Source organism: Mustela nivalis (assembly GCF_964662115.1).
Source record: "Mustela nivalis genome assembly, chromosome: 7".
Classification (NCBI taxonomy): Eukaryota; Metazoa; Chordata; class Mammalia; order Carnivora; family Mustelidae; genus Mustela; species Mustela nivalis.
In genome coordinates, this window is record NC_139026.1 from 133,860,339 (window position 1) to 133,873,616 (window position 13,278).

General features: G+C 40.1%; 1 protein-coding gene across 4 annotated transcripts in view; it reads left to right on the forward strand.

Moving 5' to 3' along the window:
* Window positions 1-13,278, forward strand: part of MYO3A (myosin IIIA) — a 241,353-nt gene that overhangs the window by 119,747 nt on the left and 108,328 nt on the right. For all 4 annotated transcript variants that reach the window (XM_082740863.1, XM_082740865.1, XM_082740866.1 and 1 more), the window contains exons 16-17: window positions 918-1,016; window positions 1,105-1,219. In XM_082740863.1, coding sequence (XP_082596989.1) covers window positions 918-1,016; window positions 1,105-1,219 — 214 coding nt within the window. The remainder of the gene's footprint in view (window positions 1-917; window positions 1,017-1,104; window positions 1,220-13,278) is intronic.

Sequence of the window (13,278 nt, forward strand, 5' to 3'; positions counted from 1 at the left end):
GAGGAGATTATGCTGAGTGAAATAAGTTAAGCAGAGAAAGTCAGTTATCATATGGTTTCACTTACTTGTAGAACATAAGGAATAGCATAGAGGACATTAGGAGAAGGAAAGGAAAAGTTAAGTGGGGGAAATCAGATGGGGAGATGAACCTTGAAAGCCTGTGGACTCTCAGAAACAAACTGAGCGTTTTAGAGGGAAGAGCAGTTGGTGGGGGGGATGGGTGAGCCTGGTGGTGGGTATTAAGGAAGGCACGTATTGCAAGGAACAGTGGATGTTACATGTAAACAATGACTCTTGGAACACTACATCGAAAACTAATGATGTGTGCATAAACAAGGAATTTTGGAACACTGAAAAAAAATAAAAATTTTAAAAACCTAATGATGTATTGTATGGTGACTAACATAACACAATAAAAATGTTTAAAAAATAAGGAAAGAAAATAAAACTAACCAAAAAAAAATTTTTTTAAGTTAACAGCCCTGGTTTGAATCCAATTTAGTCATCAACTGTGTGACCTGAGGGGAGAATGGTACCCCCTCTAAGCCTTAATATCCATGTATATAAAATGAGGGACTCCTCTGAGTAACTAGGGTGTTACAGCAGGTAAATGGGATAATGTAGCCCTTCTGACCTGGTAATCATTACCATGGTAACACATGGTAACCATGTGTGACCTGGTAATCATTCACACAAGTGCACTGAATGATTCCTATGAAGTATTTCACAGTGTCTGGAATTTAATGACAGTGGTTGTTGAAAATAGTGATGATGACAATAACAAGCCAAAATTCAGTACTCCGGGAAGCCCATGGTGATGCTCATAGTTGTTCTGATAATTATATTTTCAAGTAATTTTAACAATTAGCAAATATTCTTACTAATCGCCTTACTGAAAATGTCTTATTTTTTTTCAGTGGAGAAAAAAATTTTCATATTTTTTACTACATCTACGCTGGATTAGCTGAAAAGAAGAAACTAGCCCATTACAAATTGCCTGAAAATAAGCCTCCCAGGTAACACAGCAGGTGGCACTTTTCTAAGTAATGCTTTCACTTTCCATTGAACTTTAGATTTTGACTCATCCTTTCATATTTTTTTCAGATACCTACAAAATGACCACCTCAGAACAGTACAGGACATGATGAATAATAGTTTCTATAAATCCCAACATGAATTAATTGAGCAATGTTTCAAAGTCATAGGTTTTACGATGGAGGTAAGTTTGAAAGAACCTCTTTAGAAAGTATCTTTTTGTCATCACGCATGGTAAGAATGACCATTTATTGAGTGACTAATATATGCCAGACATTGTATCAAGTGTTTTATGTGAATCATCCTTTTAGTTACTGAAACAACCTCATGAAGTAACTAGAATATTTACTAGAATGTTACAATATCTACTTTATACATAAAGAAACAGTGCTCTTGACATATAATTGAATTTGGTTTTGTTCTTAATCTTTTGCTTATATTTGCCTCTCCCCATATAATTAACATTTTACATAAATGCATATACGGGAGCAAATGACTTGTTATTTTTTTAGTGCAGTCTTGTTTTCAGTGCAACTTTTTAAATACAGCTTTATTAAGATGTAGTTCACATACCGTACAAGTCAGCCCTTTAAAGGGTGCATTTTAGTGACTTTTAGTATAGTCACAGTTGTGCTTCTATCACTATAATCATTTTTAGGATATTTTCATGCTCTAAATTTTTCACTCCCAAAAGAAACATGCTAGCACTTAGGAGTTTCTCCCCATTTCTGCCTCATCTCTGCTTCCCATCACCATAGAGTTTTTTCTTCTGGAAAGTTCCCAAAAACAGGGTGATACAATATATCATCCTTTGTGACTGGCTTCTCTCATTCAACTTACTAAAGTTTTCAAGTTGTAACATGTAACAGCACTTCATTGCTTTTCATTGTTGAATAATATTTCGCCTTATAGATTTACCTCATGTTAGGTATCCATTCATCTGTTGATAGATATTTGGATTGGTGCATGCTGGGGCTGTTAGGCATAATGTTGCTACGGACATTCATGCACAACTTTTTTGTGTGGACATAAGTTTTCATTTCTCCTGATATAAATCTAGGAGTAGAACTACTGGGTCATAGGGTAACAGTGTTTAAACTTTTGAGGAACTTCTAGGCTGTTTTCCAAAGCAGCTGCACTGTTTTATACCCTAACCAGGAGTGTATGACAGTTCAAATTTCTCCATATCCTCCCCAATACTTACTATCATCTGTCTTTTATTTTATTTTTTATTTTTTTAATTAACATAGTATATTATTTGTTCCAGGGGTACAGGTCTGTGAATCATCAGGCCTACATATTTCACAGCACTCACCATAGCACATACCCTCCCCAATGTCCATAACCCAACCACCTTATCCCTAACCCCCAACCCCCAGCAACCCTCAGTTTGTTTTGTGAGATTATGAGTTTCTTATGGTTTGTCTCCCTCCTGACCCCATCTTGTTTCATTTTTTCCCTCCCTAAACACCCACCACCCGCCACCCTCCTCTCAGATTCCTCCTATCAGAGAGATCATATGATAATTGTCTTTCTCTGATTGATTTATTTTGCTCAATATAATACCCTCTAGTTCCTTCCTTGTTGTTGCAAATGGCAAGATTTCATTTCTTTTGATGGCTGCATAGTATTCCATTGTGTGTGTGTGTGTGTGTGTGTGTGTGTGTGTGTGTGTGTACACACACACACCACATCTTCTTTATCCATTCATCTGTTGATGAACATCTAAGGTTCTTTTGGGACATTGTGAATATTGCTGCTGTAAACATTAAGGTGCACGCGCCCCTTCAGATCACCACATTTGTATCTTTAGGGTAAATACCCAGTAGTGCGATTGCTGGGTTGTAGGGTAGCTCTATTTTCAACTTCTTGAGGAACCTCCATGCTGTTCTCCAGAGGGGCTGCACCAGCTTGCATTCCCACCCATAGTGTAGGAGGGTTCCCCTTTCTCCACATCCCATCTATCTTTTATATTTGAGTCATCCTAGTGGGTATGAAGTATATCTCACTGTGGTTTTGATATGCGATGCGTGTCCCTAATGGCTTGTGACCCTGAACTTCTTTATGTGTACTTACTGGTCATTTATAAATCTTCTTTGAAGAAATATCTGTTCACATACTTTACCTTTAAAAAAAATGGGTTGTGTATTATTATCGAGTTGTAAGAATTATTCACATTGTTAATACAAGTCCCTTATCAGAGATAGGATTTGCAGAAATTTTCTCCCATTAGTTGGTTTTTACTTTCTCGATGGTGTCCTTTGAAGTATACACGTTTTTAATTTTAAATTTTAATTTTTATCTCTCCCTCTGGAGGGATGGTCATTGTTTATTAATATGGCATTATATCACACAACTTTTTTATACCTGGTTTCTCTCACTCAGCAATACCTTCCAGAAATCCCTTCAACTCATCTAGTAAAGCCCTAAATCAGTCATCTTAAAGGCAACATAGTGTTCCATGGGGTGTACTACCATAATTTATTCTGCCATTCACATATGACTGGGCATACAGCTCTTAATGTTTCCAGATCTTTGTCACTCTGAGCAAAACCAAAATAATGCTTTTATTTCCTGGTGCTATTTATTTCTATAGGATAGGTCCCTAGCAGTGGGATTGCTGGGTCAAAGGGTGTGTATACTTTAAATTTGAATATGAATTATAGCATTGCCTTCCAACAACTATGAAATATTTCATATTTCCACCAGCATTGTATGTGACTACCTTTCCCATCACCATCTCTGCTTTGTGTTGTAGCTTTTTAAATATTTGTTAATCTGATGATGGGTGTGAGTACCAACTCGTTTCAAGTTTGCATATCCTTGACTAATTGTGAATTTGAGTTAATTCCATTTGTTTGCTGGCTACTTGGGTTTCCTTCTGTATGAACTGTATATTTATGTTGCCCTTTTTACTGAGCCATTTCTGAGTCAGTCTGTAAGTTCTCATTGAACATTATAGACTTTTTTTTATCATTTGTGTTATAAATATGTTTTGGCTTACTTTTTTAAAGCTTTTATGTATTTCTTTATTTGAGAGAGAGGGTGTGTGTGCACGAGCTGGGCCTTCCCAGAGAGAGAGAGAGAGAGAGAATCTCAAGCAAACTCCACACTGAGCAGAGCCCAGTATGGGGCTCGATCTCACAACGTTGAGATCATGACCTGAGCTGAAATCAAGAGTCAGACCTCAGCTGACTAAACCACCCAGGCACCCCCGTGACATACTTACTTTTAAGTCACATCTTTTACCATACAAAAATGGGGTTTCGGGACGCCTGGGTGGCTCAGTTGGTTGGACGACTGCCTTCGGCTCAGGTCATGATCCCGGAATCCCGGGATCGAGTCCCGCATCGGGCTCCCAGCTCCATGGGGAGTCTGCTTCTCCCTCTGACCTTCTCGCTCATGCTCTCTCTCTCACTGTCTCTCTCTCAAATGAATAAATAAAATCCTTTTAAAAAAATGGGGTTTTAATTTTTATGTATTCAGACAAGTTTATCTTTTTGTGACATCAGAGGTCTGAACTTGGTTTAAAAATTCTCCCCTTTGGGGACACCTGGGTGGCTCAGTTGGTTAAGCAGCCTCCTTCTGCTCAGGTCATGATCCCAGCATCCTGGGATCGAGTCCCACATCGGGCTCCTTGCTTGGCAGGGAGCCTGCTTCTCCCTCTGCCTGCCTCTTTGTCTGTCTGTGCTCGCTCGCTCTCTCTTCCCTCTGTCTCTGACAAATAAATAAATAAAATCTTTAAAAAAAATTCTCCTTTTTGTCTCCCTTACTACATGTAGTCTCCCAGATTTTTTTTTAGAAAGCTTAAAAAAATATTCACTCTATTAAATATATTTAATCTATTTGAAATTTACTTTTCACATAGTACCAAATGGGGCATCACTTTTATTTCCTTCCAATGAAGAGCCAGTCATGCCTCACTATATTAAAGACTACCCTTTGCCTACTGGCTTGACCTCTCTTATATTAAGGTCTTATATAATATCGAATCTCTTTCTGAGTCTCTCTTTTATCTACCAGTCTATGTTTCTGTCTCTATATCAATATTCTGTTGACTTGATTGCAGTGGTTCAATACTGTATTTTTAGTAAGGCATCCCTACCAAGAAGGCAAGTCCTTTCTCACTTTCTTCTTTTCAGTACTTGCCTTAGCTATTGTCTGGTATCTGTTTCTTCATAGAAACTTTAAGATTAACTTATCTGATTCTCAAACCCCCAGCTGGACTTCTAAGGAGAACTGTATTAAATTTATATATTAACTTCTGGGGCACTGTCACTTTTATAATGTTGTTTATGTCTTTCATCCCAGATCTTGACATGTCCTTCCCTTTGTTTAAATGTTGTTTGATATTTTTAATAATTTATATTTTTATTTATCTAGAACTTAAGCTCTATTTTTAGGGTTTTTTTCTAACCAGGTCATGGTTTTTAGTGTTATCCTCAATATTTTTTTTCTGTTGGTCGACTTTTGTAAATATATAATCATGTTGTCAGCAAAAGGAATAGTTTTATACTTTTTTCCTCTTATATCAGTCATTTTATTCTTTTGTGTACTTAAAGCATCTAAGACAGGGACTCGATATTAATTACTAAGGATTATAACTTGCCTCCCTGTCTCTTTTCTGATTTTAAATAAAAACAGTTTCGGTGTTTTGCTTATTTCTGATAAAGAGCTTTTATCACGTAATTTCCTTTTATTGTTGCTTTGCTTAGGGCTGCTCTTAGGAATCCTATAGAATTTTATCAAATGTCTTTTTATCATCGATTGACATGATCATATTTTTCTGCAGCAACTTGTTGATATCACTTACTATGTTGATAGATTTCTTAATATGTAAGTATCCTTAACATTTCTGTAATAAACTTAATGTAATCTTCCTTGATGAATTAGTTGGTTGTGGAGAGAAGCGGTTAAAAGGTTGAGCATTCATAGGGAAACTGGCAGGCTGTTTCTGGGACCAACCAAGGAGAAATAATGTTCTAGATCACAGAGGAATTATCACATGACTTTTCCCCAAAGACGACTTCTTTTTTGCCAGACAACTGTGAATTACATGGACAGGAGGAAAACAATATGGTAGACTCAATGGCAAGCCAAGGTGGAATCCAGCCTGAGGCAAATAGTTTAATCCTGAGTGGTCTTGAGCTGAAGTTGAGTAACTCTTTGGCTTAAAAGTAGAGCCTTCAGCTTGCCGGCTGTTGATTCACTGACCCTGCCTGGAGCTATGGGCTTACAACTCAAGCTGTCATCAAGTCCAGAACCAGTAAACTATAGCTCAGATCGGGAAACTTGGTGGCTCCAAGGTACCTGGCTAGAAAGGAGATGAGGGGCACCTGGATGACTTGGTAGGTTACGCCTCTGCCTTCAGCTCAGGTCATGATCCCAGGCTCCTGGGATCAAGTCCCGCATCGGGCTCTCTGCTTGGCAGGGAGCCTGCTTCTTCTTCTCTCTCTGCCTGCCTCTCTGCCTACTTGTGATTTCTCTCTGTCAAATAAATAAATAAAATCTTAAAAAAAAAAAAAAAAGGATATGACTGGGGACCTTCTCTCGGTTGACGCATTAGATAGCTTTTAGGCCATAAAATGGAACAAAGAATCCATTTTTGGTTTGGTTTTGGTTTTGGAGGTTTTGGAGAAAGGTTTTGGAGGAAGCTTGTACTCTGCTCTTAGCTATAATGTTACTGTGAGGAACGTTCTCCTGGGAGACAGCTGCCTGGTTCTCACAGTGGCCGTGTGAGAATCTCATTCCCCTGCTCTGCCCTCACAAGAGAAGACAACAGTGACAACAGAGTTGGCAGGGCGACTGACTGGGTACATGAGGATGGTGTGTGAATCTCATTCCCCAGCTCTGCCCTCACAAGAGAAGACAACAGTGACACCAGAGTTGGCAGGGCGACTGACTGGATATATGAGGATGGGAGCATTGGCTTGACCAATAGCAGGCTTCGTTGGAGAGCTGGGAGAGAAACAATGAGGACGGCCCAGGAGCTGACAGGGGAGGGGTCCTTCAGGGTACAGAATTTCCCTTGGCTGTGCACGGAAGGAGTAGAGCGCCGTCCACCCGCTATGTGCTCTGAGGTCTGGGTGTGGCATTGTGTCCACCTGACTGCCTTTAAGAACAACACCTGAACTGTCATATCCAAGGTCACAGATAACCCTCATACGTCTCCTAATATAACTGTTACTTTTATTATAGGTAAAATAAGTGTGTTTGTCACTGGTTCAGCTCTGGGTGAGGAAGTCCCTGACTCGGGAGGCACGAGTTTCAGCCATACTCCAGCTCACCTTCTTATGCTCTACTCCTGATATCCCAAGCATCACAGGTGACCACTAGGGTCTTTTGCTCTCTGGCTCAAAGGGTCAAAACCTTGTCCTCCTGAGTGTTTCAGCACAGTATAATCCTAGATTGGCTGCATCATGAGTAAAATTAGGATGTTTGCTGCTCTGCCTGCTGACATGGTAGGAATTAGTTTAACCCTAACACTACTCCAACCCCAGTCCCTCCCTGCAGCCCGGAGCACCTTCCCCACTCTGCCTGGCAAAATTCCCATTCAAACATGGCTCCTCCCCTTCTGCTCTGTCACCTGCCCTCCCTAACCCTGCCCTCACCCACAGCTTGTACCTGTGGGGACAAGTTGATTTCAGCACTGGGGGGAAGGAGGGGTTTCCTGGCTCTCAAAGCAGAAGCCAGTTTATTGGCGGGTGCCACGAGTAAAGAAAAAAAGCAGCCATCTGCCCTCCCCTCCAGTCCTTGGTCATGAGTAGTTGCTAGTGGTAGGTGCCTCTCTGGACTGTGGTGTGGCCCCGCTGGCCAACTGGTTGGGGGACACATCATAGGTTAACCGCATCTCAGGTCCTTCTCCAAGCTGGAGGCCTGTCGTTCCCCAGGCAGACAGTGCCTGCTTCTGGCCAGGGCTGGATCCCTTTGTAGTTCTTTTTCCTGCTCTTTGCAGAAGACCCGATCTTAGCAGTTCCCTCCCCCAGAGGCTGCTAGCTTAGAAGCAGAGAATCATTTTTAATTGATTTGTTTACTTCTAAGTCCCCCTCATTAGAGGCAGGGTTTTACTTATATTTGGCTCAGCCCCTTCCTCTTGCTTGGTAGAACAATGTTCAGTAACATTAAAAGAAACCAGCCTTGCGTTTAACATCTACTGACAAGTCAAGTTTGTTTTTTCAAACATCTTATTCCAAACTTAAACATGCACAGCGTTCATCGGACATGGGAATATCGAAACACACAGCTTAGAATAAAGGAAAATATAAAATCTGTGGCTGAAGTGAAATGCAGTCCCTGCTAAATAATAACTTTTAGTCCTGTCCAGCGTGACTCTCCTAAGACGTGGTGTCTCCCATCTGAAAGCAGAGACTCCGAGAGTTAACGGGGCCGACTGACCAGGTTTGGAAGATAGTGGACTTCAACTGAGTAGGTGCTTACTTCCTTTTTATCCAAGTCCTGATTTTTTTTTTTTTTTTAAATCTCACTGGCTTCCTTGGTGTGTCCTGTGTCAGAGGCTGCAGCATAATTACGGTGATTCTCCAAGATGAGTATCTTTCTCTCCCTCCCTCTCTCTCCTCCCCCTTAGCTTTCTCTGGTGGGTGTTGATAGCACCCATGGTGTCTGTGTCCCGAGGGGCTGTAATTCCCTTGTGCACTGGCGAGTCATTATAATCCAAAGGAAAGGCAGGCAAAGCCGAATCAGATAACCTCTAAAAATCACACAAATTGGAAAACTCTAAAACTTTTTAAAACATATGATTTCCTCAGCCATTTTCCTGCCACAGTTTTTAAAATAAATGATGACTAGTTTTATGATTCAGCTTATTTTAGAGACGGTACTTACTGTGTCATGACAGGAAGTTTTATTTGTTTTTCTTCGCACAGAGTCGTATGTCTTTTTTTTTTTTTTTAAGATTTTATTTATTTGACAGACAGAGATCACAAGTAGGCAGAGAGGTAGGCAGAGAGAGAGAGGGGGAAGCAGGCTTCCCGCTGAGCAGAGAGCCTGATGCGGGGCTCAATCCCAGGACCCTGAGATCATGACCTGAGCTGAAGCTTAGCCCACTGAGCCACCCAGGCGCCCCCAGAGTCGTATGTCTTAAGCCTAAAATGAAAATGCCTTTTTCCGCTTTAATTTTGCTTACATTTCTTATGATAGTCTAAAATAACAACCAAATACATTTTCTTTGGACTATGAGTTATCACATTTCATGGTGTCAGTGTTTTGGATTTTTGCCAATCTGAGGGGTATGCTGAGGTATCCCCTGGTGTTTTAAAATTCTTTTTTTAAGATTTTATTTATTTATTTATTTAACAGACAGAGATTACAGGTGGGCAGAGAGGCAGGTAGGGGGTGGGGAAAGCAGGCTCCCCGCTGAACAGAGAGCTTGATGCTGGGCTCAATCCCAGGACCCTGGGATCATGACCTGAGCTGAAGGCAGAGGCTTTAACCACTGAGCCATCCAGGCGCCCTACCCTTGTGTTTTTAATTTGTGTTTTCCTGATGACACATGATCTAGAACAAATTTCATATACTTGTTTTACATCTGTATATCTTCTTTGGTGAGGTGTCTGTTAAGGTCCTTAACTCGTTTTTTTGACTTTTTTTTTTTTTAATAGTTCTTTCTTTTTTTTTTTTAATTAATTTTTTATTTTTTATAAACATATATTTTTATCCCCAGGGGTACAGGTCTGTGAATTACCAGGTTTACACACTTCACAGCACTCACCAAAGCACTTTTTATTTATTTTTTTGTTTACTGTTGAGTTGCTTTTTTTTTAAGATTTTATTTATTTAGTTATTTGTCAAAGAGAGCGAGAGAGAGAGTGAGCACACGGGCAGACAGAGTGGCAAAGGGAGAAGCAGACTCCCTGCTGAGCAAGGAGCCCGATTTGGGACTTGATCCCAGGACACCGGGATCATGACCTGAGCCGAAGGCAGCCACTTAACCAACTGAACCAACTGAACCACCCAGGCATCCCTTACTTTTAAAAAAATCTTTGTATGTTTTGGATAACAGTCCTTTCCCAGATGTACCTTTTGCAAATATTTTCTTCCAATCTGGAGCTTGTCTTCTCATTCTCTTGACACATCTTTTATTTGAACTTGTGCATCTAACAGTGTTTGTATAAGAGTAGAAACAACATTCAGTAACTTTGTTCACTTAACTCATAAATAGAACCTTAAGTTGTCCTAAACTGACATAATTAATTAAGTTCTTTAAATCCTTGAAACCAGGTAAAAATTTAGTGCATCTCCGTCTTTCAAATATTCTGAATGACGACACAGCAGTCTTACAAAGAATGATACTTTCTAAACTTCCTGATCATTTAACTAAATCTTCCTAACACTTAAATTTATTAGCCCTGAAAATATAATAATTCAAAATTACTAATGTAGTAGATCAAGTTATCTTATACATTTGAAAATAATTTGCAGTCAAATTATGTTATGCTTTTCAAATTAAAATTATAAGTGTACTATCAAATAAGTATTTACATTCAAGTCACAAAAGTAATTGTCAGATTGTCTTACTATGTCTTTGATATTTCCCTTAAGCGTTTTAAACAGTTAAGGATAAGCACGTTGCTTATCCCAAGGCTATATATCTTATTCATTAATGTAACAAAAAAGCACTGATACTATATTTCTTTGCTAGGGCTGCTATAGCAGTGTACCACAGACTGGGTGACTTAAACAACAGAAATGTATTTCCTCATGGTTCTAGAGCTGAGAAGTTTGAGACAAGGTTGGTTTCTTCTGAGGGCTGTGAGGGAAGATCACATGCCTCTTCCCTGATTCCCTGGCAATCTTTAGCGATCCTCGGACTGCAGATGCCCCACCTTGATTTCTGTCTTCTTCTTCACATGGCAGAGGGCGCCTGGGTGGTTCAGTCAGGAGAGCGTGTGATTCTTGATCTCAGGGTTATGAGGGTTATGAGTTTGAGCCCCACATTGGGTGTAGAGATGACTTAAAAATAAAAATCTTAAAAAAAAAAAAAAGTTCTTCTTCACGTGACATTCTCCATGGGAAGAGTTCTCCTGCTCTCACCATGTGATCCAGCAATCAAGGTCCTTGGTATTTACCCAAAGGAATTGAAAACGTATGTCCACACAAAAACCTGTGCACTAAGGTTTATAGAAGCTCTATTCCTGATCGCCAAAGCTTGAAGTAATTGCGATGTCAAGTTCAGTGGTTGAATGGATAAATAAATCACGGTACATCCCAACAATGGGATATTATTCAGCACTAAAAAGAACTGGGCTATCAAGCCATGAAAAGACATGGAGGAACCTTAAATAGACATTACTGGTTGGAAGAAGCCAATCTGAAAAGGTTGTATATACTGTTGGATTCCAACTATAGGATATTCTGGAAAAGGCAAAACCATGGAGACAGTAAAAGACCAGTGGTGGTTAGAGATTGTGAGAAAGAGAGATGAACAGACAGAGCTCAGAGAACTTTTGGGGTAATGGAATTTCTCTAATGGTAGAAATGTGTCATTATAGCTTTGTAAAAATCCAGAGAGTGTACAAAACCAAGAGTGAACTCTAACATAAACTGTGGACTTTGAGTGATAATGATGTGTCAGTGTAGTTCATTGATTATGACATATGTATCGCTCTAATGCAGGATATTGATAATGGGGGAAGCTGTGTGTGTAGAGTCAGGAGGACAGGGGCTACTTAGGAACTATGCACTTCCACTCAGTTTTGTTGTGAACCCAAAACTACTCTAAAAATAAAGCCTATTAATTTTTTTAAAACTATAATAAAATACAGAAAGTAGACATGACCCCTATAGAAATTCAGTATAGGAAATGATCCATGCCCTTTGGTTCTAGGAACATGTAAAGTACTTGAGAGCAGAAACTATTCTTATTTCTCGGTATATACCCATTATCTCCCATAATGCTTAATAAATAGTCAACAGAAGATGGTTGAATGAATGAATGGTTGGGTGGATGACTGAATAAGAGGGGTAGGACAATAAACTTCTGGAAGAGGGATAGTCCTTCTAACAGAATTCTTTTGCCTTGGGCAGATTAACTTGGTATAGAGAGGAAAGTGACCTTGCCCACACACATAGTTTTGGGTTGCTGTCTGCCTAGCAGACCAGCCTAGTGTACAAGCACAGAGAGCAGAAATGTCCAGAGCAGCAGTGGAATAGGCTCAAGCCTGATGCATCAGAACCATGAAGGTCTGACTCTCCAGCAAACCAGAAATGTGTTCGTCCTTGCAAATATAGCAAAAGCAACAGCAGTCCTGGTCCCTCAGGAAAGACAGAGCTGTACAGCAGGAGGGGGAGTAGGTAGAAGGGATTGTGAGTGTTTTCCAGACTCCGCAGAACACTTGGAGAGCACTTCTCCTGCAAGCCACTCTTCCTCCGTGGGAAGGTATAGCACATTCAGTGGGCTAGGAGTCAGGATTCAAAGCTCAGCTCATTCAAAGCCCATGGAAAGTTGTTAGATCGCCTCAGTACTTTTATATGGGAAAATGTTCTTTTGCTTATTATTGTTAACCATCAAACAAAAGTTGTTTTGAATTCCTTAGGGTGACCAACATCAGAGATGATTAGTCTTTGTACCATGAATAACCCAAGTGCTTGGTCAAGGTCATACCTATACCTGAGGTCAGGCCCTTTTGAGCCCTATCAAGGTAGCTGCCAAGCCAAACTGAGCCAGGGCCCTGATTTTTTGCTTCCACCTTTAATCCAAATGGATACTGTAATTATAGGATATCAAGGATATCCCCAGTCTGGGAGGATTACTCTTCTCATAAACAGCTGACTAAGAATTGTATGTCCATCGATTCAGCATGTGATTCTCTATTGTGGATCTCTAAACACTGTTCAAATATGACTTTGGAATGGACGCATCTGAACTTTTTAGTCCCTAATTGACAAACACACAGAGTGTCAAAGGAACATAGTTTTCAACAACCTATTTATGAAGTATTCCTGGTATAGATTATCCACAAGGTCTGTCATTGTCCCGTGAGAAGTAGAGCAGGATGTCAGAGGCTCTGTTAACTCTCCACATGCCACTGAAGCCCATGCTGGTTGGTTCTTTACAAGTTATGCGTTTTACAAATGGAAATTCCTTACCAAGAGAATTTTCATCGAAAATTGATTCACACCAGCCCATCAGCGTATTTACTGCTCTACTTCCCAAATATGCCCCAGTCTGTCTTCTGCTTTCCATCTCTGCCACTATCCTAGTCCAGGCCACCACCTCTCCCTAGC